The sequence below is a fragment of the Gilbertella persicaria genome (assembly GCF_025201335.1).
Source record: "Gilbertella persicaria strain CBS 190.32 chromosome Unknown B0P05scaffold_6, whole genome shotgun sequence".
Taxonomy (NCBI): Eukaryota; Fungi; Mucoromycota; class Mucoromycetes; order Mucorales; family Choanephoraceae; genus Gilbertella; species Gilbertella persicaria.
Window position 1 is genome coordinate 230,010 of NW_026251967.1, and position 24,604 is coordinate 254,613.

Here is a 24,604-nt window from a genome sequence, read left to right on the forward strand (position 1 = left end):
GGCATAATATACATTTGATATGCTACAAATGACTGTTATAACATAAGCAATGCAAACCGAGTACTATATCATTTGATAACTCTTTTTCAGGGGAGTATCCCATCCAATCTAAAAATGACTATTTTATACAATCATAATGATATCTGCAAGCCTTGAAATATGCCTACTCTTTCCAATTTATCGTACAGAAATAAATCATCAATTGTAGCAAGGAATGCGTGTAATTGACACTGTACGATTTTTTTTCTGAAGCCTTTAGTTCTTATCACTGTACTAGACGCACTTGTATTTCTGCATTGATTAAATTAGAATTATTTTAAGGCCAGCTTCTACGAATGCATCTATCCACAGTCTCTCTTTGACTCGTATATCTTGGGCGGCATCAAAGTTCTTTTCATGCAAAAAAAAAAAAAAGCAACAACATCGGAGATTAAACTTAAAAAGAATAAAGACATAGGCTCATGGATCTTTCGCGTAAAAATCAGAACCATACGTTTCCAACCACAGCAATAAGCTCTGGCAAGAAATCATCTTAGCAAACCGGTTACTGCTCCTGGGATAAAATAGTATCGAGTAGTGCTCGTAAGATTTAGTCCTTTCGACCTATTATGATTACTCCAAGTGTCCCTGCAACAAATACAATTACTACGGATGTGTCTTTGACCTCTGAATCCAACACTCCTTCACCTATTCAGCTCGTACAACCTTTTTTGAAAGGAATCGAGAGAAACAGTATTTTAATCGATGTTACAGATTTGAAGGATCAGCAAACCTTGTTTGATGCGCTACAGAATTTCAATAAGGACATGGAAGGAAATGGAGGTTACGAATGTTGTGAACATATAGAATCTATATGCATATGATGATCTGACATTAAATAAGTCTTCAATTACATACTAAAATATATCATAATCAACTTACATCAGAAATAGACATAAAAGAACCTCTTGTACTGAATAAGACAATGTATCTTTTTAATAGATCAAGACTTATAACCGAAATCTATAATTTACATTATTTAATTAATTTAAAGTAGTCTATGATAATAGAGACTCAGTCATTTGCATGGACTCTACTACTACTTACTCCGACGTCTCTTCATATAGAGAATGAAGGGCTAGAAAAGAGATATCTTTTTTTGGGATAATAAACCTATATAAGTTCTAATCGACTTCTTTGTCTTTATCTTCTCTCTTACATCACAACACTGGGAATAAGGGTGGGGGACAACATTAACTCCTTTACTATTTTAATTATGATATCTAACACTTGTCGAATAACTGTTGCGACACTCAACTGTCGCAGTCTACGCAAAGCATACTCTCCTTTACAACAAAAAAAAAATTATACGTTACTTAAGATAATTGAAATATGACATATTTGCATTCCAAGAAACACACGCAGAAAACAATTCAATCATTCAACAACTCAATACTCAATTTCAAACAAACTCTAGTATATGAACTCAAAATTGCGGTATAGTATCTCTCAATCCCAAATATATAGTGCGATCAATATGCATTGATCCTTCGGGAAGATATGTTTTGGCAGAAGTTTACTCAGCTGATACCGTAACAGAGGATATCAACCGCACCCTTCCTCTCCTTTCGATTCTTAATATATATGCTCCAGCTACCGGCAGCGCACGAATCAAAGAACAATTTTTCCACTCTGTATTAAATAACTCTACTCTGCACCAATACCTACCTAACAAATTGTATAGCACCGTGATTTTAGGGGATTTCAACTATCGCTGTGATATAAGAACAATGGACGGTATAGTACGTGGCCCTCCTCCAACATGGTCCTCTTTGCTGGACTTGCAATATCATGATTGCTTTAAAGACGAGAAACAGACTACATTTAAAAGAGGAGATTTACGCTCGATCATCGATTATATCTTTTGTTGCAATCGACTTGGATTCTCAATTAATCGAACAGAACAACTTTATTTGACACCCGAATGGACTGATCATGCCATGCTATCTGTTACATTTAACCTTACGGTAGAATCTACAAAAGGGCCAGGTGCATGGAAAGCGGACCCCTTTCTTGCTAGAAGAAAAAAATTTAGACAACAGTTAGCTGAATAACAGTCCATTTACACTCATCAAGAGAACTGTGATTGGATTAAGCAGAAGGTCAAGGCATTCATCAAATCCTTTCAATTGGAAATTATTAACTGGCGGAAAAAAACAACTCACTCGTTTACAAAGTAAACGTAATATGATATTACGTAGATAGAAGCATTTCTAGACTCAGGCTTGGAGACTACATGTGATTGAACAGCAAATTTCAAGCTTACAACAAGAGCAGGCCGACTTAGCCATGCTTCGCGCTAGAAAGACATGGAGAGAAAAGAGTGAGAAATCACCTGGTTACTTGAAGGCATTGGTGAAACAACGGGAACAGCAGAAATTGATTGGAGATTTCACAGACCCCGTTGTTGTGAGATGAAGAGAAAATAGATATAGAGTAAGAGAAAAGGTAAGAACACAGAGAAAGTCCGTTAGAACTTGTATAGGCTTTTATTTCCCAAAGAAATGTTATCTTTCAATTGCTATAAAATATCGAGGTATTTATACTTTTTCTTCTCGGTCAAAATATTGTTTTGGGGTTAGCTTCTTGACTACGGATTGATTTGTTAGATCAGGAGCAATTAAGAGAAATGCCTTTAGAGGAAGTTGTCAGCTCAGCCAAGAGTACATGATCTAACCTGAACTTGAATAAACTATTACATATTTGTCAAATGCCAATGCTAATGTATTTGTCAGCTCTAACTGTCACTTTATGAGGGCCATTAATAATAACAGAGTCACTAGGTTCATAATCTCTGACTATGAGGATGATGTAGTATTTCTAATAGAATGAGTGAATGTCAGTGACTATAGATCCATTGCAATTGCCATAGATGTGATCTGGTTTTTTGCCATGATCATCATTTATTGATCTACGCATACGAATTCATATATGTTCACAACATCAGCCTATATCAGTCTGTGTCAGTCTGTGTCAGTCTGTGTCAGCCTGTGTCAGCCTATGTGATTCTAAGTTAGCCTATATCAGTTGTGGTGTTTAGGTTGTGAAAAGAAATATAGAAAACAGAAAAGACAACAAAGAAATACAGTGAGACTGTTCAGTACTTCTTTATTACAAAAATAAATGATAATCCTCTAAAATATATCTTTTCCAGGTTGTCTTTTATACTACCTGATTTATTGACTAATTGTGATTATTGATTATTGATTACTTAACACTTTGACAGCTTGTGCCTGGGAGTTGACTATGTAGATTCTCCTTTAATTCTTCTGGTTATCTAAAAGTTACCATTATGGTTTCCTTATTTGTAAATATCTATATTATCCCAGTTATCGTTATTTACTGTCATTATACAATGCTTACCTTATATTTATGATGTATAGTGCTATAAGTGATTATTTATTTATATGATGAAAGACTATTTACTATATTTTGTATTGAAAAGTGCTCAGATCATCACAGGAGGATCCACAGAGGTTCGTGAAGATGGAAAGAAGCAAGAATTTTTGGAATGACCCAATGTAGGTCTGATCCAACCGAAATGAGGTAAAGTCATGTGTGAGTACTTCCAAAAAAAAAAAGAAAGCGAGTCTTCTAAGATGAAAAGGTCGACTTGATTTGAGCATTGTCTTCAAATCTGGGCTCAGAGGTCCTTATACACCGTAATCAGTACAAAGGAGGCCCATTTCAGCGGATACTGACTATTAGAGGGGTACTCTTTGTAGTATTTTTTGACGTATAAAATACACGCGAACAAACTATATTATAACACATGCTATTTTTGAGGCCAGAGCGAGTAGCTTTGGATATTGCAAATGATGAATACCATACAAAAGGAGGATTGTCTATTTTAAATGCCATTTCCTTTTTATCTGGGGCACCAGACTCACACTCTAATTTGATCAGCATTCTTTTTCTGTTTGCCAAAAGCTCAAACTGTATTGCTGGATCCAGGTACAGCTGTATATGTCTGATACTGCTACTTTGTAAGCCTTGGCGGCAAACAAAATCCATGATTATGCAGCTATATGAAAAAAAGATTGCTATATAAAATAGTGCTGTTATTACTGTGTCAACTCAATACACTAGGAGATCATAGATTATATGTTTCTGTACTCGATCATGTAGTCTCTATACCTCTAAAGCCCTCAATAAGCCCTTAAAACAGGGGTTTAGAAAGTTAACTGAGTATAACTGAGTCTGAATAATGGTCAGGGAACTTATCAGAATATAAAAACAGGTTCCCACCCTTTTTTTCTTTGCTTTCTTTGCAGCGTGTTTGTTTTCTGTCCTTTCAGGATACTGTACCAAACGTACTTGAGGGGGGGATTTACCACCTGGGTACAAGTGCATTCTCTGTCAAGATAGTCTGCCTTTTTTTCACTAAACGGGTCTTTGCCGAATTTGATAGAGAGTAAAACAGACGCGTGTAGAGGGTTAGCTTATGGTCCTGTCCGAGGGGGTATTCCATCTTAGTTATGCGCACTGGCAGTCCAAGTCCAAATATTCCCAACGCTGGAAGGCTACTATCTTTTCTTGGCACCTTCTTCTCACTTGTGGGGAGGGAGGGGAACCTATCGGATAGTAATAAGTTTAACCCTATTCGTGGTATCTTGGTAGTCTCATTTCTTTGTGTGTGTGGCTATTAGGGTATTGCAGCAGTCTTGGTCGTTTGCTACTGTGATAGTGCTAGAAAGCGGTAGTGAAGGTTACTGGGATTGATAGTCATTCGCCTTTTCTTTTGTGAATGCCCTTTAGAGGGGCTTATTTTAGTCTGATGGCTAGAGTAGTCTTTCTAAAGTTAAGCTTCACTTTTGAAGGGGTATCTGTCTATTCGTAGCAAGCTCTATTCATTTAGGGTCGACTATCGGACAGAGTAATGGCTTTTTATATATAGTGTTCGTCCATTCATTCGTTTGAGCGGATCATCTATTGAAAATGATAGGCATTCCATTTTTTTTGATAGTGTGAATACTATAGTTGGGATTTGGGAGGCTTTGTGCGTACGCGCACCATCTTTTTGGGAACTCAATTGAACTGGTTTAGGTCCTCGTCCTAGTTCCTGGAAACAAATACTCACAGTATTTGGCTAAAGTACCAGTTTCTTTTTTATCTTTTTATTCAATAAAGTATATACACTAGTATTTAAAATAATTGATAACGCGTCTTTTCTTTTTCTTTTTTCTCTGTCCTTCACTTGTTGTATGCTACAAAAAAAACATGCTTATTGACTATCATTAAATCAGCAGCCCTAAATTCTGTAGCTAATCATTGCTGCAACGTTACTTATTGATCATAAGCAAGTATTTGCCACAAAAAGAAATAAGGATCCTCTTTTTTTTTTTTTGACTTAGAGGCTGTCTGTGTATAACTCTTTTTAATTGTGTGCTAACAGTTCTATTGAAGGGTTGTATGTAAAAGCAAGATCAAAAGAGAGAAACTGTTAAATCTCGGCTCTAGAATGACAGGCATTTGTAACAGATGTCCTCTAAGCAATGGCTTAGGTATTTACAAGTAGAAGCTATCATAACCTTGGAAGCTCTTGAGTCCAAAGAGAGCATCTTTGGACATGATAAGCATCAAATGTCTTGTAGGAGAAGGGCTGGATATTTCAAACACCAACATTTTCTTCTCTGTTTCTGCTTGTCCTGGGTAGTAAAAGTCATTAATTTGGTTAAAAGTGTCAGAGTTTATAAGAAATAATCAAGAGATGCATTGAGTAAAGCTATATAGCTTAGTATGGCGCATTTAATGGTGTAAAAAGTGCAATAAAGCTGCCATGAAAAAGATGAGAAAAAGATGAGAAAAAGATGGAAAATGTATTCTCGCTTTTGGACGATAGCATACACTTTTTATATACGTATTGCAAAATTAATACTTTTACAGTACTTTATAGCACTATGGAGGCATTTCTCGCTATGTATTGTTATAGTAAAAGTCTTACGTATCTCTGACAAACGACGGCTTTACTACCCCTCGACCACTTTTTCGACTGAAAGCCAATTTTGTATTCAATTTCTGACCCAAATATTTTTGTGTGTACGATATAGTCAAACGTATGGAATTTGGCGTTTTCTCGAAAACAAATGTCATTATTTTTGTCTACTTTGGTAAAAGCAATTGTTGGAATTAGCTAACTAGAGCTGGTGTATTTCTTTTGATTTCAGAGAATTTCCTTTTTCATTAGACAAAGTTATTTTTAATTGTAAATGATTTCTTACTCCAAGATTCCTGTTGCATTACGTTTGTCAACGGTTGATGAATTCACTCAAACTAGTATGTAGATGAAGAGAAATATCTTTAGCTCATAGCTTTAGAGGATAAAGTAAATGCAGATTGCAACATCGTCAACATCGTCAACATCGTTATAACACACACAAAAAAAAGTTTGGATATGAGAAAACTGTATTTTTTTTTACGATAAAACATTGGGATAATCCTGACTGATAATTTTTTCATTAATTACTAATTTGTCATATAAACGGTGCTAATGGTGATTAGGTATCATTTTTTGCTCTGTGGTATATATTCTTCAAGCTATGGGTATTTGAGTACTCATTGAACAGACCTTTTTTCTTTCCATCTTCCCAACAGGCAGACCAATTCATTCGACCTTTGTTATTCTGCTCCAAGCATCGATGAATGCAATCAAATCTTTGTATTTGGAATTTATAGAACTAGAAGCGCCGTCAAAGTCTTTAGGAAGCTCCATTGGTGTTGTTGCTTCTGGAGGTGTATTGTTTAATTCTTGCTTCATTGCGTCGTACTTTAAGATTGCGCTATAGTGCCGTCCTGCTTCTGCGTATTGATGCGCTCGGCTGGGGTTGTCGAAAACGGTTGTCATTATTTTCTCAAATTGATTTTGTGTTGCTTGACAAATCGTTTGTAACGCTTCGACTTTATCATTCTCTGTTTTTCTGTCATTTTTGACCATTTCCATTGTGACAAAGTACAGTTTCGTATTGGTTGGGTCGTCCATCAGTCAATACTGATTATGTTTTGCTGGCCAGAGCTCAAGAAATGGACAAAGACAACCAAAGGATCCAATTTCTTGGTATCGTGATTGTCAATAAAAGGATTGACGTTCTGTTTGGTCAGCATGAAGCAACTAGTTGCGAAGTGGCAGCAAGGTGTTTCTAAGAGGTTAGACTTGTTTTTGACAGGTTCGAGGAGGTCTCTCAGAGTTTTGGACTTTGTTTTGAGGTACAGACGATGAATAAAATTGATGAAATGTGGAAACGCTTGTACACATTCAGGCAGTACTGGACGGCTCGACATATAAACTCGCGTGTCACTGTTGTTGTATTTCTGCTACTACAGGAGGTAAGTCTACAAGATCTGATGAATGAGGTATATAAAGAGCTTCACACTCTGTGCCATCGATAAACATATTGTCGCCAGCCTTATAAGTGCCTGAAGGAACTCTCAGAAGCGAAGTGGTGATCAGATCAATAATAAACTGATCCTGGGCTACTATTCTGCTAATTTGATCTTTATCTGGTATGTAACCGCGTGGTAACCTGTATTGTATTAACTCTTCTGGTACTATATAAAAAAAGGCATTGTTAAAAAGTTTCAACTTGTGGATTTCTATATAACCTTACTCGTTCTCATGGCACTTTGGTCTTCAAAAAAAAGAAAAGGTAAATACTGTTGAAATGTGATGTAAGTGGTTTTTCTTTTTGAAAGAGAGAAAAGAATATTATTTCTTTTTTAGAAAACACTTTTTACTAATAGTTTAGTCTTCCCGCTTATATAGAACCATAGATATTGTATCCTTTTATATGCTTTTATAGCTTTTTGCAATGTATCATGGTATATATACACATCCATCAAAGACAATTACTCTTTTTTACTTGTATCGTTTATTTTGGTTTTTAGACTCGAAGAAAATGTAGTGTCTGCTTTGTACTTGTTTGTGTCACCGAAATAAAACATATGTTTACATCATGTCATCTTTTCTTCATCACTAAACTGATAGCTAAAGATAACGTATAAAACTAATTTATAGTCTATTCACTTAGAAAGAGAAAAAAGCAATCAGTATGAGTTTTATAGTGAGCAAAAAAAAAAAAAAAAAATCGATGAATTTTTCAGGGTCTATTTTCAGGGAAAAGTAAGCCACTGTCCTACGGATTTAAAATGTGGTAAGCGTATGCATAATGCACGGATCAACGGAAATACTTTTTGTGCTCAAGATAGAAAAAATAAAATAAAATAAAATAATAATAATAAAAAAAAGACGATAGTTAGTTCATCTTTAGGCACCAGTAATCAATACTTTCAGTTTGTGTGTAAAATAGCTTTCTTTCTTTCTTTTTCTTTCTTTCTTTTCTTTTTTTTTTAAACAGCTAAACTTTTCTTTGCTCTTTTGGTTATTGACATTTTCATATGAATAAGAAAGTTTGTTATTGTTTCAGGATGATCTTCTCATGGAAAGAAAAAAAGGAAACTGGGAATGATTACAATTCAAAGTCCTCTATTACGAAATACATTCCGCATTGATTTATATGATAAGTAAACTTCCCTTATCTTCAAGGGCAAAGAATAATGAATTACTCAATAGAAACACAGAGGATGAGCACATAGCAAAAGAGAAAGAAAATAAGCAAAAGGGAATGTTTTCTGTTTATAGAACTGACAAGTAGGGTGTTCATCGCATGTTTTATGCAACTAAATAAGTTTATATGTAACACAAGATTGGGCGTCCTCTCTATGAGATGATTCTATCAAAAAAAACAAAAACCAAGGAAGGAAGGTCAAGGAAAGGAAAAGAAAAAAAATACTTATAAAAAGCACGCAGCACTCTTTTTTATTTCTTTATCTTTTCTTTCTGTTTCTTTACTTTCTCTACTCTGGTCTCTTATGGTCTCTTATGGTCTCTTATGTCTCTCTCTTTTTGGTTTGTGCCTTATCTACTTCAAGAACGCGTCTACTGACATCTCTGTTCTCTGAAGTTTTCTCTTTACTTGATCCGTTTTCTTTGCTTGGTTCTTTCTATTTGGTTTTAAGCAGCTACGTATTAAGGATATACTAGTTATCTGTAGTCTAACAATGATGTGGTGAAGGCTAGTGTAGTTGTTTTTTGTTGTCTCTTTCTGTGGTTCGTTTTCTGGTAAGTACCTTATTTATTTCAAGAACGCGTTTACTGACATTCTGTCTTTTCTAGGATTTTCTCTTTGGTTGGTTTTTTGAGTCTTTCTATTTTCATTTTGAGCGATTGTGTGTTATCTGTAGTCTAACAATGTGATGGATGAGATGGAATTGGCGTAGTTTTTTCGTGTTCTCTCTTTTTGTAGATCGTTTTTTGGTAAGTACTTATCTATTTCAAAAACGCGTTTGCTGATCTCTGCTTTCTCTAGGTTTTTCTCTCTATTTGGTTGGTTCTGTCTACTGGTGTTTCTCTCTCCGTGGCTTTCAGTGTTCGATCCTGATCGTTGTTGGCCTGTTATAGCCGATGATTTACTTTCTTATCTTACTGCCCGAGAGTAAGGTACGGGGTATATAGGCGTTGGTCTGCAGCGGGAAGAAGGGTAGTTGCTGGGAGTTGTTGGGATCCTTCTTTAATGATCTGGCATTCCCCAGTGTATCGCGGGCCTGGGAAGGTGTCAGTGAAGGAAGTGAGGGAGTACGAGTCAGTTGCCTTCTCGTGGCTACTCCTGTGAGTAACTTCTCTATGAAGTGAAACTAAAGACTGACATTATTTAATAAAGATTTGCTTTTTTATTATTATTATTATTATTACTTTTACTTTTAGCAATGAGTAAACACGTTTACCTTTTCCATCAAAATATTCTATTCAAACAAGCTACTTTTGCACATACCTTATCCATGTATAAAAGCTATCAAAAAAAAACAAATACTTTGACAGTAAACTCCCCCAACACAATACATATAGATCTTTGTCTTTTTCTTCAATAAATGAAGATAGCATAAAGCCCTTTTTAACCCGCATAAACACTTTAGATGCCTACAGAAAATGTTTAGTAACATACAGGATACCTTTGGAGTTAATCTAGACAAAAAAAAGCGACTTGCAAAAAATGGTTAAAGACCTCTTAAAACGAAAGGGTATTTATTCATGAAATTCTTAATTTTGACAACTTTGGATCTTCTTTTGGGCGCTACAGGACGAAAAACAGAGCTATTGATAAGTCCAAGTACTCAAAATGTGTGCCAAAAGCTCTTGTTTTGGTCAAATGTATTTGTCTGCTGGCTACACTACCAAAATAGCAAGATGTAGACGAGAAACCGCAGAAACATCTTTGCTTATTTGTTCTATATTTTGGCAGTGAAGCTGCTGTTTTATTTCCAATGATGAACTCAGCAATCAAATTTCTACAACTTTCAATATCACATCAAAGCCCAATAACCGTGTCTTTAGACACTTCTCTGCAAAAGCTGAAAAAGAAGAAGCTCAATTTCTCATGCGGCTGGACAAAGAGTTAATGTTGCTCTACTCCAATCTCCGTAAACAACTATCCTGTATGTCCTATGTCCATTTACCCCTTACAGTTACAGGATGAATCGTCTATGCTTCTATTTTTCTATACTTTTTGGCACTCCAGATACTGTATACTGTTACTCAAACATCCATTGTTAGCATATTCTATATGACATCTAGAGCAAAAATGCTCAGATCACAGCTTAAATACATTATTCTTTGATGCATTATTACTCGACAACCAGACTATCTTTGGAGTCGAGGAATCGCATGGTACCATTCGTTTAGCTGTTATGTGACATTTAGTTTTTCTTGACCCATGGGAGATCCACGGAGGTCCGTGAAGATGAATGACCCAATGTAGGTCTGATCCGACCGAAATGAGGTGAAGCCATGTATAAGTACTTCCAAAAAAAAAAAGAAAGCGAGTCTTTCAAGATGAAAAAGTCGACTTGATTTGAGCATTGCCTTCAAATCTGGGCTCAGAGGTCCTTATACACTGTAATTAGTATAAAAGAAGCCCACTCCAATAGATATTTACTTGTAAGTAGGTATTTATTTATGCACCATTCGATGCATCAGTTGCTCACGAGTAAGAGTTGCTATAATACATGACATTTCTGAGGTCAAAAAGAGTAACTATTGAGTATGACAAATGGTGCATATCATGCAAGTGGGAGATTCGATGTTTCAAATATTGGTCTCTTGCACTCTGTTTAAAGACCTTTTTTTTTCTTTTTACTGACACTCACAAACCGCAACTGCGTTCCGATCGAGTTGAGAGGAAGACTAAACACCAGTTAGACAAAATCAGAGCGTAGTGTTATGGAATATGGAAGAAAACATCACTGTAGTTTGGCAAATGAAATGAGTCCTGATCAACTCATACTAAAGACGAAAGACAACAAAGCAACATACTTGAGTGGACAAAGCTGTTGATGCAAGTGGAATATACGCTTAAATTTTATTACACAAATACGACAACAAAGAAAAAGGATATGCACAACACAAACACATGATGGGTTTGATCAGGGTAATCAAGCCTTTTCAGGTCTTCTTTTTGTCTGAACAAGAGTTGATCAGACTCTCAAACAGACACAAGAAAAAAAAATATGGCAAGCTTTTTAAGAGGTATAGACAAAACAAAGAAAAAAAGTTTTAATGTTAAGATTAATGAACAAATCTTAAAAAATGTCTTCTGCTACAGTATTATAAACCAAATGTTCATGCAGTCAGCCAAAATTAAACACAATAAAATTGTCAGAGAGTCAGTCTTGAAAGAAAGGCAAATATACAAATTCTATTCTTTTGATTTTATAGCATAAATACAACAGAATTTTGGTTTTCTGTATTGATGTCTTGTGCAATTTCCTACCAAAACCTTTTGGAACAAAAGTCGCTTGTAATGTTTTACAGTAATGCTGAATGCATGATTGTAAACCCAAGCAGTCACTTATTAAGCCTTTGCAGAAAAAAAAATATGCACAATTTTCTTTCAGATTCTATCAACTACGCAGATGAACCAACCACCAAATAACGACTCTTTTGAATCAGAACTCGAAGCTATTGAAAACGCCATGAACTCCATGATGCAAGGTGCATTTTCCATGATGTTTCGAGAACTGACAAGTGGATCTGGTATATTTGAGTCGATCGAGTCCTCATTCCCGGGCATGACTGAGCAAGTAACTACAATATTAGACGGTAAAGCATTAGATACAAAATACGCTGGACATCAACAAGACGATGTATTTGGAGGCAATGATTTTAAACGCTTAGCCAATAAATCCAAATACAAAAATCTCGAATCAATTCAGGAAAAAGCAGTAATGCCCAACCATTCAATATTTGATCTTCTACTCCCACATGCAGTATTCACCCGGCAAGACAACACTACTTCTACTCCTCTTAACAACCATAACAATCATACTCAAAATGAGGTAATTTAAGATTATGTGATGATTTAGGGCGCCTTTTTAAATTTGATACAGAATGGCTGGTCTTTTACAAGCTCGTCTCAGCGTACTATCTACCATCCTGATGGCACACAAGAGACAATTTTAACCAAGAAAACAAACGGAAACACAGAAACAACAACTTACATTCGTTATCCTGATGGTCGTACTGAAGAAACCAGAGAACAAAAAAGCTCAATTTGGAATAAACTTTGGTGGAAATAAATAATGCATGTTTCAGGCAGGCTAAATGATTTTACCTCTAAATTGATCAAGTAAGCATAATTCTTAAAATAGTTAATGCACACTGCGTTGCGAAAGTAAATAAAAAGTTGCATTTTCTTACTGCTTCTTTTTTTTTTCATCTTATTTCTCTCTCTCTCAAAAAATGTTGGATAAATACGACCCTTCTTCTTATAACCACCAATACGCTCAAGTAAATGGTATTCGTATGCATTATGTAGACGAAAATGCCTCTTCTAACAAGGCCTTGTTGCTTGTCCATGGTTGGCCCGATCTGTAAGTATAAGAACGCGTCTGAAGATAACCAATTAATGTTTGTGTGTGTTTGTTAGTTGGATTGGTTGGAGAGAACAGATCCATTTCCTTGTTCAACTCGGTTATCGTGTCATTGTTCCCACTCTTCGTGGTTTTGGTGAAACTGTAAGGATGCACCCGAAGACCCCGCTGAATACGGTTTTGGTACTATCTCTAAAGATTTAGCTGGCCTTTTGGACCATCTCCAACTTCCTACTGTCACAGTCATTGGTCATGATTGGGGAGGAGCTGTTGTCTGGCGTTTCGCTCAATTTTACCCTGACCGTGTCAGAGCTGTTGCTAGTTTCTGTACTCCTTATACTGCACCTGCTACCCAACCTGTCACTTTGGAACAAATCGTCCAAGTCTTGCCCAATTTCAAATACCAACTGTACTTAAACACACCCGAGGCTGAAAAGGACTTGAATGAAAACGTTGGCAAGTTCTTCCGTCGTATCTTCCGCCCTGTCGCTGAGATGAAGGAACCTTTGATTGATCCCGAAACCACTCGTTTGGCTGAAGGTCGCTCTGATATGGAACGTTCTGAAAAGGTACCCGAAAAGGTCATGAACTACTATATTGAATGGTACACTAAGCGTGGTGCTCGTGGTGGTCTTAACTGGTACAAGCAAACACACAACAACTATGTTCAATGCAAGGATTTGGATCCTATCATCAAGAAGCCTGCCATGATGGTCCTTGCTGAATTGGATAAGGCTTTACCTCCTAGTATGGCTCAAAAGATGCCTGAATATATTCCCGGTGTTGAAATGCACCTTGTTCCTGGTTCTGGCCATTGGATCTTATGGGAAAAACCTGAAGAATGTAACCAATACTTGAAGGATTTCCTTGCCAAGGTAGACCCTGTTTCCTCCAACAAATTGTAAATGTAACACTATTTTTTTTTTCTTTATTAAAAATCAATGGAAGGTGAAGCAAAAGCACCTGCAGCCAAACATAAATTACGTTGTGTAAATTGTACAGTATAAATAGGCGTATTTTTAGTTGGGAATACAGACAAGTGATCATGACTACATAGGTAGCGAATAAGAACAACAAAATCAAAGACAAAAAAAAACTTACCTTTCTATTGAACTCTTTTTCTTCTTGAGATCCATTACTGCCTTGATTTTATCGAGCTCCTTTTTTTCTTTTTGCTTGCCATTCACCTTGTCATATTTTGTACGCTTTGGATCTATATCTGCATTTCTTGTATCGTAAGGAGTGTCTTTATTCACATCCCAGACACGCACTGTTCCATCTGCACTGCCAGAGACTAACACTGTACTATCTGAGTTAAAACTGACTGAATAGATAAATCCAGTATGGCCAGTCATGGACTTTAGTTTTTTGCCAGTACCCAAATCCCATAAGATGATTGACTTGTCTTCTCCTCCTGAAGCCATCAACCTGCCATTGGGTGAGACTGCCACTGTATGTATTGAGCCTGTGTGGCCTGTAAAGACACGTACACAACTTCCTCTTTGAACATCCCATAATCTTGCTGTTCTATCGCTTGATCCAGTTACTACATATTTTGAATTGGGATGGAATCGCACTGTCTATACAACACATCAGTCTATATAGTTTATCAGATCTACTTACATTCACATCAGATAAGTGACCAGCAAAAATACGTAATGGATTCACGTGATCACAACTCCATAAGCGAGCTGTTCTATCGTGTGATGCTGTAGCAAAATAAAAGCCATAAGGACCAAAGTCAATATCCCAGATAGGATAATTATGACTTTTGTAGACAACAACATTTTTGTATGTTTCTAGACACCATAAACGCACTGTAAAAGATGAGCCATTTCTTCTCCCGCAGTAAAAGTTTTTCTACTTGCCTGTTTGGTCTTCAGAGCATGAAATAAGGTATTTGTTATCATGACTAAAACTGATACCATAAATTGGACCAGAATGCCCTATGAGTTTCTTATAGTCTGTGCCTTCTTGTTCCAATTTGCCTTGTAGTTTTTTGCCCTTGAGACTCCATATCTTGATGAATGATTCAGAGAATCCACCTGCTACAAGTGTTGCATCTTTTGAAATCGTAATACAATTCAGCCTGGACATGGATAAGTCACTTTTTGTTCTCTAGGGGAGTATAACTTACTGATTATGCGTATTATAAAATGTACATAAACAGACACTTGGCAATGCTGCACTTCCTAATGCTACTCGCTTTCTTAAATCACTTAGAGATTCCAGTTCTGCTTGAATATCTGCACTATGGCTGTATGTGTATACTTAGTTATGTCTAGTGCATGTTATAGAATGTTGCTTACTGTGTTGGTAAATGGACTGTATCTAATAAAGTATCATCCTCTATTTCTTCTTCTTCTTTTTTCACTTTAGCCATATCTACATTCATCACATCTTCATCCTATACACTCTATGAGATTATGGACGAATGGTCTATTCTGATTTACCATAGATCCGCCTGCAGATGCTGGTGTTAATTTGCCTGTGATGATGTGTATGTTTAAATGATGCTTCACAATTCGTATCAGGCTCGAAAGCTGCTTGTCTTTGATGTACTGAAAGAACAGTTCAAATGGAATAGATGGTATACGAATTGAATATTTTGTTTCTAGATGGGATGGTGTGCTTGATGCTGCCATGATTTCTATATCCTCTTTGTGTGTGTCTAGATGATCATGCTTGTAATTTTCAAGTAGTTGATGAGCATGCTCTACGCGACCAGCTGATTTGAGATCAAGAAAAGTATAAATAAACAGTGGATATAACAAAGGGTACAGATCAGACTATATATATACATATACATATATGCTTTGTCAATAGACTTGTCATGTCAATCCATCCTTGTTTTTTTTACCTTGTAAATGTCGAGTGCACTTAATATCCATTCTCGAATAGTATCATAGGCTGCTATAGCAGATTCTGCATCAGCTTGTGCTGGGTCTTGTTTTATTGATTCAACATAGTCTGGTAAACACGTCTTTTCTGTAGGTATCGTTGATTTGAATTTATGTGTAAGTTGGTCAAGCGAAACAATATTATGGTCTGAAGAAGGCTCTTGTTGTTGTATAAACGCGTATTCTCCTTGATGAAAGCCCTTTTTTACAAAATAGTTTTGTAGGATATGGTTTATATCGTTATTGGAAGGTCTACTTGGGCTTCCCATCGGTGTTTCTACTTGATGAGAAGGCACTGACATGAGGTTATGAATAAAAGAATGGAGACGTCACTTTTTTTTTTTATTACTATTTACTTATTTCCTTATAAATTTTTTTTCTTGTTACTTTTTCTTTGTTTCTTCATGACAGGAAAGGACATATCAATACTTCAAGACTCTTTAACATACATCTTAAATACGCAACAAGAAGCAGATCTAAAAGTAGATCAACCTTATGAATCGATGAATGACATTCGAGAGGCAGCTATTTCCTATGCAAGAAAGCATAAATTTGCTGTCTCTACACTCAGAAGTGGGTCTCGTCAACTTGTGTTAGTCTGCAGACATTCAGGCAAATACAGAGTGTCCAAAACAAGAGAACAAGAGCAAAACAAAACAACCCGTAAAAAGCCTAGTCAAAAGATCTCTTGTCCTTTTCAGATCAGAGCAAAACCAACCACAGAAAAAAAGTGGATTATTTACAAGATCATTGATGAACATAATCATGAAATGGCTTCAGATATCAAGGCTTATGCTCAACATCGTAAATTAACACCAGAGTCCAAATCCATGATTATTAGTTTTATTGTTGCTGGTTATTCAAATTCAGCCATTATGGATCAACTTACATCAAAAGGCATACAGACCGTATTAAAGAAAGATGTAGCTAATTTGCGACAAACATATCTAAAGCAGCAACAACAACAACAACAACAACAACAACAAACAGAAATATACCAACCATGTACAGAATCATCTGTTGAATTAAAAGATCATTTATAGTAAATAGTTACTCAAAAAAGGAACAGTCCGAATTTACCCCCACTCTCCTTTATGTATAATAAAATTAATTCAAGGTGTATCTATTTTAAAGTCGGGAGGTGCACCTTCAGACTATATAGACATGATGAGTATTGTAAGCATAAATTCATCTCTAGTGTGTGAGTGTGTGTGTGTGTGTTTTACCTCTATTTTAGGTCTTCTCACATATTCGTCATAGACAGTATGTTCTGCAAAAGGTCTTTTACCTAGTAAATTCTCCATGTCTTCTCGAATCAACACTTCCTTATCTAAAAGCAACTTGGCGACTTTTTCAATACTGTCTTTCTTTTCATGAAGTAGTTTGGTGGCACGCGCATAAGCTTCATTGACCAAGTTTCTAACTTCTGAATCAATCAAAGTACCTGTCTTCTCAGAGAATGGCTTTTGGAATTGATTTTCATTCTGAGGATCACTAAAAGAAACAGGGCCCAGTTTGTCATTCATACCATAATTGGTGACTTGAGCATAAGCCATCTTGGTTACTTTCTGTAAATCATCTTGGGCACCTGTGGTGATTGTATCGAAGAAGATCTCTTCAGAAATACGGCCAGAGAGTGTCATGCACATTCGATCCAATAATTGCTTCTTGCTATAGAGATACTGGTCTTTAGGTAAATACTGAGCATAACCTAATGCAGCAGAACCTCGAGGAATAACCGATACTTTCAAAAGGGGATCGGCGTATTCAAGGAACCAACCAGCAACAGCATGTCCTGCTTCATGATAGGCTACTGTCTTCTTCTCTTCTGGAGATAACACGCGCGATTTCTTTTCAAGACCGGCAATAACACGCTCAATGGCGTCTTCAAAATCTACTTCTTCTACTTCTGATTTCATATGACGTGCTGCAATTAGTGCAGCTTCGTTACACACATTGTGAATATCAGCACCAGCAAAGCCAGGAGTCAAAGCAGCTAGTTTTCGTGCTAACACTGGCTTGTCTACCTTTGTCTGGATAGGCTTTAAATGAACCTCAAAAATCTGAGCACGGCCACTGATATCTGGACGATCAATCGTGATATGTCGATCAAAACGTCCTGGTCTCAAAAGCGCAGGATCTAGGACATCAGGACGATTGGTACCAGCTAAGACAACCACATGTTGGTTTGAATCAAACCCATCCATTTCGACCAACAATTGATTCAGTGTGCTTTCTCTTTCATCATTGCCACCCATTTGGCCTCCTTTACCTCTTGCTTTACCAATCGCATCAATTTCATCCACAAAGATAATACAAGGGGCATTCTTTTTAGCAGTGGCAAACAAATCACGTACACGAGAGGGTCCTACACCCACAAACATTTCCACAAATTCAGAACCAGAGACACTGTAGAAGGGCACACCCGCTTCTCCCGCAGTCGCTTTAGCCAATAAGGTTTTACCTGTACCAGGGGGGCCCGAAAGCACAGCTCCCTTAGGGATGGTAGCTCCCAATTTCTCGTAGATAGCAGGGTTCTTGAGGAAATTGACAAATTCCATGATCTCTACCTTGGCTTCATCGGCACCTGCCACATCTTTAAAGCTGACTTTGACTTGATTTTCTTGATTGAACATCTTGGCCTTGCTTTTACCAATACCAAAGATACCACCACTTTGTCCGCCAGCCATGCCAGCAGGACCTTTTTTGGTAATATAGTACAACATGCCTAGTAATAAAAGAGTAGGCGCAAAATGAAGGAGGGTTTGACCAAGACTGATTTCATCATGATAAGCAACAGGGATACGTTCATTGGAAGGCACACCTAATTCTTTTTGGGCTTCTTCTAGACTTTTTTCAAAAGCAGATACAGAACCAATGGAGAAATAAAAAGTAGCATGACTAGGAACACCATACGAACCAGCTTCTGATCTTAAATGGACACGAACACGGTTATGGTTCAATACTTCAAGACGATCCACGAGTCCCTTGTCAAGCAATTGGCTGCGAAATGTTTGCCATGTTAATTCGCGCGCATTATCAGGTGGTGCTGTCAATTTATACAAGACATAAGTGCCTACAACTGTGCCCAACAAGACATTCGTATTTGGTAGTTCGGGCGGTTTATTGTTATTGCTGTTATTTGGTTTTTGTGGTTGTTCAGATGGTTTTTGCGTATTTTTTGGCTTGGATTTACCAAAGAAGCCTTCAAAACCTTTAGGGACGTTAAAAGGATTTTCTTTTTGTTCTGTGGAGTAGAAATGATAACGAATACTGTTAGGTCGCTTTAAAAATGTAGCTGTATGCAAGCGTGTATTATTTAGAACAGCTCTTTTGTTGTTTGTGTTTATTAAACGTGAAAGCATAGTAAAAAAAAGAAAAAAACAATGTACAAGAAAAGGAAAAAATCGCCATACCCCCAGAGTTTATTTAGAATTTATGCGAACTGCGTAAAGCGGTGCTTTCTGCTGAGATATAAATATCCTCCCATGATATTGTGCTTATGCATCTACCGTGTCACTAGCTTATCGTATTCTGTTGTTATTAAAATCAGATAAAATATCCTTTGTTCCTTTTTGTTGTAGAGAACGCATATTTTCTAACTCGAGGTAATAAACAAAAATGAACTGAGACTAGAAGAGAACACTTTGTCCACTCTAAAAAAGGTAGTCATCTTTACATAAGCATATATTGATTTTGAAAAAGTAATTGATGAAAGCGTTCTAGAGAACTTTGGGATACGTCGGATTTCTCCATTCAATTTTATAATGTTCTTTCTTAATGCAAATAAAACACAATTTGCTTTATTAGCTTTAGTAAACATGCATTAAATAAATTTCAGCTTTGTCGGTGCTTATTCTGTCTAAAGCTGCTCTTTTTGACCTCAGAAATGTCATGTATTATAGCAACTCTTACTCGTGAGCAACTGATGCATCGAATGGTGCATAAATAAATACCTACTTACAAGTAAATATCTATTGGAGTGGGCTTCTTTTATACTAATTACAGTGTATAAGGACCTCTGAGCCCAGATTTGAAGGCAATGCTCAAATCAAGTCGACTTTTTCATCTTGAAAGACTCGCTTTCTTTTTTTTTTTTGGAAGTACTTATACATGGCTTCACCTCATTTCGGTCGGATCAGACCTACATTGGGTCATTCATCTTCACGGACCTCCGTGGATCTCCCATGGGTCAAGAAAAACTAAATGTCACATAACAGCTAAACGAATGGTACCATGCGATTCCTCGACTCCAAAGATAGTCTGGTTGTCGAGTAATAATGCATCAAAGAATAATGTATTTAAGCTGTGATCTGAGCATTTTTGCTCTAGATGTCATATAGAATATGCTAACAATGGATGTTTGAGTAACAGTATACAGTATCTGGAGTGCCAAAAAGTATAGAAAAATAGAAGCATAGACGATTCATCCTGTAACTGTAAGGGGTAAATGGACATAGGACATACAGGATAGTTGTTTACGGAGATTGGAGTAGAGCAACATTAACTCTTTGTCCAGCCGCATGAGAAATTGAGCTTCTTCTTTTTCAGCTTTTGCAGAGAAGTGTCTAAAGACACGGTTATTGGGCTTTGATGTGATATTGAAAGTTGTAGAAATTTGATTGCTGAGTTCATCATTGGAAATAAAACAGCAGCTTCACTGCCAAAATATAGAACAAATAAGCAAAGATGTTTCTGCGGTTTCTCGTCTACATCTTGCTATTTTGGTAGTGTAGCCAGCAGACAAATACATTTGACCAAAACAAGAGCTTTTGGCACACATTTTGAGTACTTGGACTTATCAATAGCTCTGTTTTTCGTCCTGTAGCGCCCAAAAGAAGATCCAAAGTTGTCAAAATTAAGAATTTCATGAATAAATACCCTTTCGTTTTAAGAGGTCTTTAACCATTTTTTGCAAGTCGCTTTTTTTTTTTTTTTTTTTTTTTTTTTTTTGTCTAGATTAACTCCAAAGATACCCCATATGTTAGTAAGCATGGTTTTTTTAGGTATTTGGAGTGTCTATGCGTGTATAAGTAGGTTTTACTCTCCGTTTATGGTTATATAACCCTGTGCGTTTGTCTGTTCTTTTAATGGATACAATCGCATCGAGACAATACTTCCATTTCAAGCGTCACAGTATTCTCTGAATGGTTCAATGGAATCAATGATGTCTTGCATTGAAAAGAGCGAGTTTATTATTTGTATACCTGATGAAATGCGATCGAATAATAAAACTCTTTTGACAAATAAGCTCAGTTTTTCTTTATGAAATGTCTACCGCTACAAACCTTTTGATATTGATTTGTATGCCAAAATGGCTGTTCCAAAAAGCAAGCATTGAGGATAAATAGGGTGTTTTTTCAAAGAAAAAAAAAAGAATACCTGGCAAGCTCATTTTAAGAAATCAAATCAATTCTCTAGTGTATATTCAAGAATAATGGAGAGAGTAACACATCTGATGATCATGGGCGTATGCCTATTTGCTTTCATAGGATTACAAACAACAACAATCAGCCAAAAGCTCTCTCTCTCTCTCTCTCTCTCTCTCTCTCTCTCTCTCTCTGAAAAAAAGAAAAGGACAGGTGTTTCTTCTTTTTATTATGATTATTATAAAGCATTCTTTTTCTACAGTTGATTTGATTATAACAATTAGATAACTGCAATTACAGCATTAAACACATAGAGTAATTTTTTTTTTCTTTCTTATTGACTTTCTTCACTATTATTAGCAGCAACTTCAGCTTCAGCATCTTGTTTATCTTTAAGTGCTTGATGTTCAGTAGATCGTTGTACAAGATGGTCAGGAGTAGACTCGGGTATGATATCGAAAATACGTTGACACAAAGATCGCTTGTCCTTCTTGTTCAATAGTACATTGAGTGAGTTCTTGCCCTTCCAGACAGGCAAAATCAAAGGTACCACAAATTTCACTTTGTCTTCTTCCTTGACTTCTGCTTGTTCATCATGAATTTGAACAATACAACAGCCACTTTCGATCTTGGCAAACTTTTCTCTGGCATCTTCTGGGAATTCATCCAAAATAGGGAATGCTTCCACAAGCAATACCTTGAGTGCCTTCATATCAATCATGACACGACGTTTATTGCTGACCACATTGTTCAAGATAGGCAAGCCTTCAGAAGTTAAACGGAAAGGACAAGCATCGACAGGAGAAGACTGACGTACAAACAAACGGACACCTGTATTGACAGTCTGAAGACGGTGAAATTCAGTCGATTCTAATACTTTCTTGATAGAACTTGAGACAAAGTAGAGACTGCGACCCTTGGCATTACCATCAGAACGCAACAAGAACTGGTTGCGAGGGAAACTGGCATCAAGACCGTAAAAGGAAGTGATTTCATCAAGATCAGGACTATCGGCAGGCATCATTTCAAAAGGTGCTTCTTTGATACCAGGTACATCACGTTTAGGCTTGCCTTCATAAGGCTTCACTGCTGCTTCTTCTTCATCTGTCTTGACCTTTTTAGAGCTTGATTCTTCTTCACCTACACTAGCACGTTTGGTAGGCACCACTTCTTGTACTTCAGTATCCATTTCAGCGACTGGTGTTGTTTCCTTGCCTTCTAAACGAGCAAGAGCAAGACGATCAGCCGTAGTCAAAGGCTTTACTTTCTCAAACACGGCGACAAAGAAACCACCGGTGTCTTGTTGATGAGGGTAGATACGAAGACATCTTTCCAAATGCATTTCTTTGGCTTCTTCTTCTGTAGGAGGGAAAGTACTGAGAGGATGCTTCTTGCGCAATCTTTCATCTGTGATCTCATCCACAGAGTTAATAAACACACCTTCCTTGTTTGCTACCTTCCAAGTACTAAGACCAGGACGACGCTTCAATTCAGGTAATTCATGTGAGACATCCAACAGACGAATAGCACCCTTGGTTTGACGAAGGACTTCAGCAACAACAGCTTCATTCTCAATAGGATTAAATGAACAGGTAGAATAGACAATACGACCTCCTACTTTGACAAGTTGACAGCCACGGGCAAAGATTTGAACTTGGGTGGAATGCAACTGAAGACCATCCGCTGCCTTCCAATTAGACCAAATCTTTTCGTTTTTACGAATGGTACCATCACCACTACAAGGCACATCACAAAGCACACGGTCAAATTGCCATGCTTCTGGCTTACCTCCTTCGCGGGGGACATGGATGTTAGGAAAATGAGCACCGTCATGGTTAGTGGCCATAAAGCAAGGTGATTGTAAACGCTTGGATTGATGCACCAGCATATGGCTACGCTTATAATCCGCATCATTAGCTACAACAAGACCTGAAGGCATTTCGTTCAATTTGTCATTTGAGTGAACAGCTTCAATAATTTGAGCTGTCTTGGATCCAGGAGCAGCACACATGTCAAGTACCCACTGATGAGGTTGGATATCCATCAAGAGAGGTGGCACCATACTGACTGCTTCTTGTCTACTGATATTACCCTATATATATATAGATACCAGCTTATTAGCGACTGAATACCAACATACACATGTCTACTTACAGCCTCAGTTTCTGTCACCATAAACTTGTGAAACTTTTGGAATTCGGGTGATTTCTTAATGACAAGACGAGGAGCGTTTACTTGCCAGCCCAAATGATCAGGATACCAAGGCAATGGCTTGGGCGGTTCAATCTTGACACCGTCAATCACCACATTTTGCATGTTGGGCACATACGTCTTTTGAACTACATTCAAGATCTCCATAGCAGCACTAACCAGAAATGTCAATGACAACATATAAGAAGAAAAATACTTGCGCTCGACTGCCAGTAATACGGAAAGTACTAGGTAAGATCGTCTTAATGAATTCATAAAACACATCGAATTCTTCAGCAGGCAAAATGTTTTGTTGCTATTTTCATATAGATCAGAGTCAAGATCCCGACTTTGGTTATTCCTACCTGGTAGTACTCTTTGAAAGCAGCATTGTCTCTTTGGATCTCTGCAAAAGGATTACGCTCATCGAAAAACTTTTGTTTGGATCCTGTTTCTTCTGTCTAGAGAATATGATTAAAAAAATTCAGGCCTATATCGTTTTATTTCGCAAGAATACCTTTTTTTGGCCCTTATTACCACGTCTCTTCTTGCCGAAACCCATAGTGTTTATTAAGAAAAAGGGGGAGGAAAAACTTTTTTTTTCTTTTTCAAGCGATTCTTTTCTTTTAAAATTCAGCGCAAATGCTTATTGTTACATAATACAGCTGTCATTGTGAAGCAGGTAGATTAAATTAGAATGATAGATAATATAAAAATAGGCCATTTGCGCTTTTATTGTTCTGTAAAGAAATGCTTTATCAGATTACAGTATGGAAGGCTATTTATTGGTATAGACAGACTTTGTTATAGGTTCGCTTTAATCGCTCTTTATGCTTGTCCAGTATAGTTTTATCTAAAAAGACGAGTCGAAGTCTGGCACAAACCTTGGCACAAAAACAAAGTGATTTATCTTTTGAAAGACGCCCTATTTATGGAATTGTTTATTTCATTGTCACTAAAAGTGTAACGATTCAAATACAAAAGAAATGAAGCAAGTATTGTGTTTTCTTACTGATTTCTCTATTATACACAAATGCTCAATATGAAATTGAATAGTCAACTATCGGTGGTCCGTGCAACCAATTTATATATATTTATCGATGTGCCAAGGGACTCCACCATGCTTGTTATCCAAAAAGCTCTTCTTTGAACCATAAACATATGAGTCTTTGTTTAAAAATATATAGG

The 24,604-nt window shown here is 36.8% G+C and overlaps 7 protein-coding genes across 7 annotated transcripts; 3 read left to right on the top strand and 4 right to left on the bottom strand.

The window, feature by feature from the left end:
• Window positions 1–6,511: 6,511 nt before the first annotated feature.
• B0P05DRAFT_528249 (uncharacterized protein) lies at window positions 6,512–7,724 on the bottom strand. Its single transcript, XM_051576624.1, has 6 exons — window positions 7,644–7,724; window positions 7,355–7,584; window positions 7,251–7,322; window positions 7,029–7,230; window positions 6,807–6,948; window positions 6,512–6,786 (listed from the first exon to the last, which is right to left on the bottom strand). Exons 1-6 carry the CDS (start codon window positions 7,651–7,653, stop codon window positions 6,738–6,740), a joined length of 705 nt encoding a protein of 234 aa, XP_051438073.1. The 5' UTR covers window positions 7,654–7,724; the 3' UTR covers window positions 6,512–6,737.
• A 3,914-nt stretch (window positions 7,725–11,638) lies between these two features.
• On the top strand, window positions 11,639–12,745 carry B0P05DRAFT_295288 (uncharacterized protein). Its single transcript, XM_051573463.1, has 2 exons — window positions 11,639–12,423; window positions 12,475–12,745. Exons 1-2 carry the CDS (start codon window positions 12,001–12,003, stop codon window positions 12,661–12,663), a joined length of 612 nt encoding a protein of 203 aa, XP_051438074.1. The 5' UTR covers window positions 11,639–12,000; the 3' UTR covers window positions 12,664–12,745.
• An 81-nt stretch (window positions 12,746–12,826) lies between these two features.
• Window positions 12,827–13,862, top strand: B0P05DRAFT_568932 (Alpha/Beta hydrolase protein; the record flags this gene model as incomplete). Its single annotated transcript, XM_051581222.1, has 3 exons — window positions 12,827–12,957; window positions 13,014–13,093; window positions 13,120–13,862. The coding sequence occupies 3 exons, from the start codon at window positions 12,827–12,829 to the stop codon at window positions 13,860–13,862; spliced, it is 954 nt and encodes a 317-aa protein (XP_051438075.1).
• Window positions 13,863–13,888: 26 nt separating this feature from the next.
• B0P05DRAFT_504499 (WD40-repeat-containing domain protein) lies at window positions 13,889–16,183 on the bottom strand (the record flags this gene model as incomplete). Its single annotated transcript, XM_051575492.1, has 8 exons — window positions 15,818–16,183; window positions 15,411–15,746; window positions 15,267–15,364; window positions 15,095–15,214; window positions 14,826–15,046; window positions 14,581–14,774; window positions 14,059–14,537; window positions 13,889–14,006 (listed from the first exon to the last, which is right to left on the bottom strand). Exons 1-8 carry the CDS (start codon window positions 16,157–16,159, stop codon window positions 13,889–13,891), a joined length of 1,908 nt encoding a protein of 635 aa, XP_051438076.1. The 5' UTR covers window positions 16,160–16,183.
• Window positions 16,184–16,185: 2 nt separating this feature from the next.
• On the top strand, window positions 16,186–16,900 carry B0P05DRAFT_634670 (uncharacterized protein; the record flags this gene model as incomplete). The annotated part of the gene is made up of 1 exon (XM_051583556.1): window positions 16,186–16,900. Exon 1 carries the CDS (start codon window positions 16,262–16,264, stop codon window positions 16,898–16,900), a length of 639 nt encoding a protein of 212 aa, XP_051438077.1. The 5' UTR covers window positions 16,186–16,261.
• A 202-nt stretch (window positions 16,901–17,102) lies between these two features.
• Window positions 17,103–18,583, bottom strand: B0P05DRAFT_528264 (peptidase family M41-domain-containing protein; the record flags this gene model as incomplete). Its single annotated transcript, XM_051576625.1, has 1 exon — window positions 17,103–18,583. A coding segment is annotated over one exon (1,481 nt), but the record flags the coding sequence as incomplete, so codon positions are not given.
• A 2,828-nt stretch (window positions 18,584–21,411) lies between these two features.
• B0P05DRAFT_504506 (S-adenosyl-L-methionine-dependent methyltransferase) lies at window positions 21,412–23,999 on the bottom strand. Its single transcript, XM_051575493.1, has 5 exons — window positions 23,934–23,999; window positions 23,782–23,877; window positions 23,638–23,732; window positions 23,381–23,591; window positions 21,412–23,318 (listed from the first exon to the last, which is right to left on the bottom strand). Exons 1-5 carry the CDS (start codon window positions 23,976–23,978, stop codon window positions 21,561–21,563), a joined length of 2,205 nt encoding a protein of 734 aa, XP_051438079.1. The 5' UTR covers window positions 23,979–23,999; the 3' UTR covers window positions 21,412–21,560.
• Between the last annotated feature and the right edge of the window lie 605 nt (window positions 24,000–24,604).

What these genes read in the sequence shown, in the direction of transcription:
- B0P05DRAFT_528249 (XM_051576624.1), bottom strand. An exon ending in TTGTAGACTTACCTCCTGTA is followed by an intron (nt 7,323 to 7,354) that starts GTAGCAGAAATA and finishes GTGACACGCGAG; the next exon opens with TTTATATGTCGAGCCGTCCA. An exon ending in TGGCCAGCAAAACATAATCA is followed by an intron (nt 6,949 to 7,028) that starts GTATTGACTGAT and finishes ACAGAAAAACAG; the next exon opens with AGAATGATAAAGTCGAAGCG.
- B0P05DRAFT_295288 (XM_051573463.1), top strand. Translation starts at nt 12,001, where the DNA reads ATGAACCAACCACCAAATAACGACTCTTTTGAATCAGAACTCGAAGCT. An exon ending in ACAATCATACTCAAAATGAG is followed by an intron (nt 12,424 to 12,474) that starts GTAATTTAAGAT and finishes AATTTGATACAG; the next exon opens with AATGGCTGGTCTTTTACAAG.
- B0P05DRAFT_504506 (XM_051575493.1), bottom strand. Translation starts at nt 23,978, where the DNA reads ATGGGTTTCGGCAAGAAGAGACGTGGTAATAAGGGCCAAAAAAAG. An exon ending in CTTTCAAAGAGTACTACCAG is followed by an intron (nt 23,733 to 23,781) that starts GTAGGAATAACC and finishes ATATGAAAATAG; the next exon opens with CAACAAAACATTTTGCCTGC. An exon ending in CGTATTACTGGCAGTCGAGC is followed by an intron (nt 23,592 to 23,637) that starts GCAAGTATTTTT and finishes ATTTCTGGTTAG; the next exon opens with TGCTGCTATGGAGATCTTGA.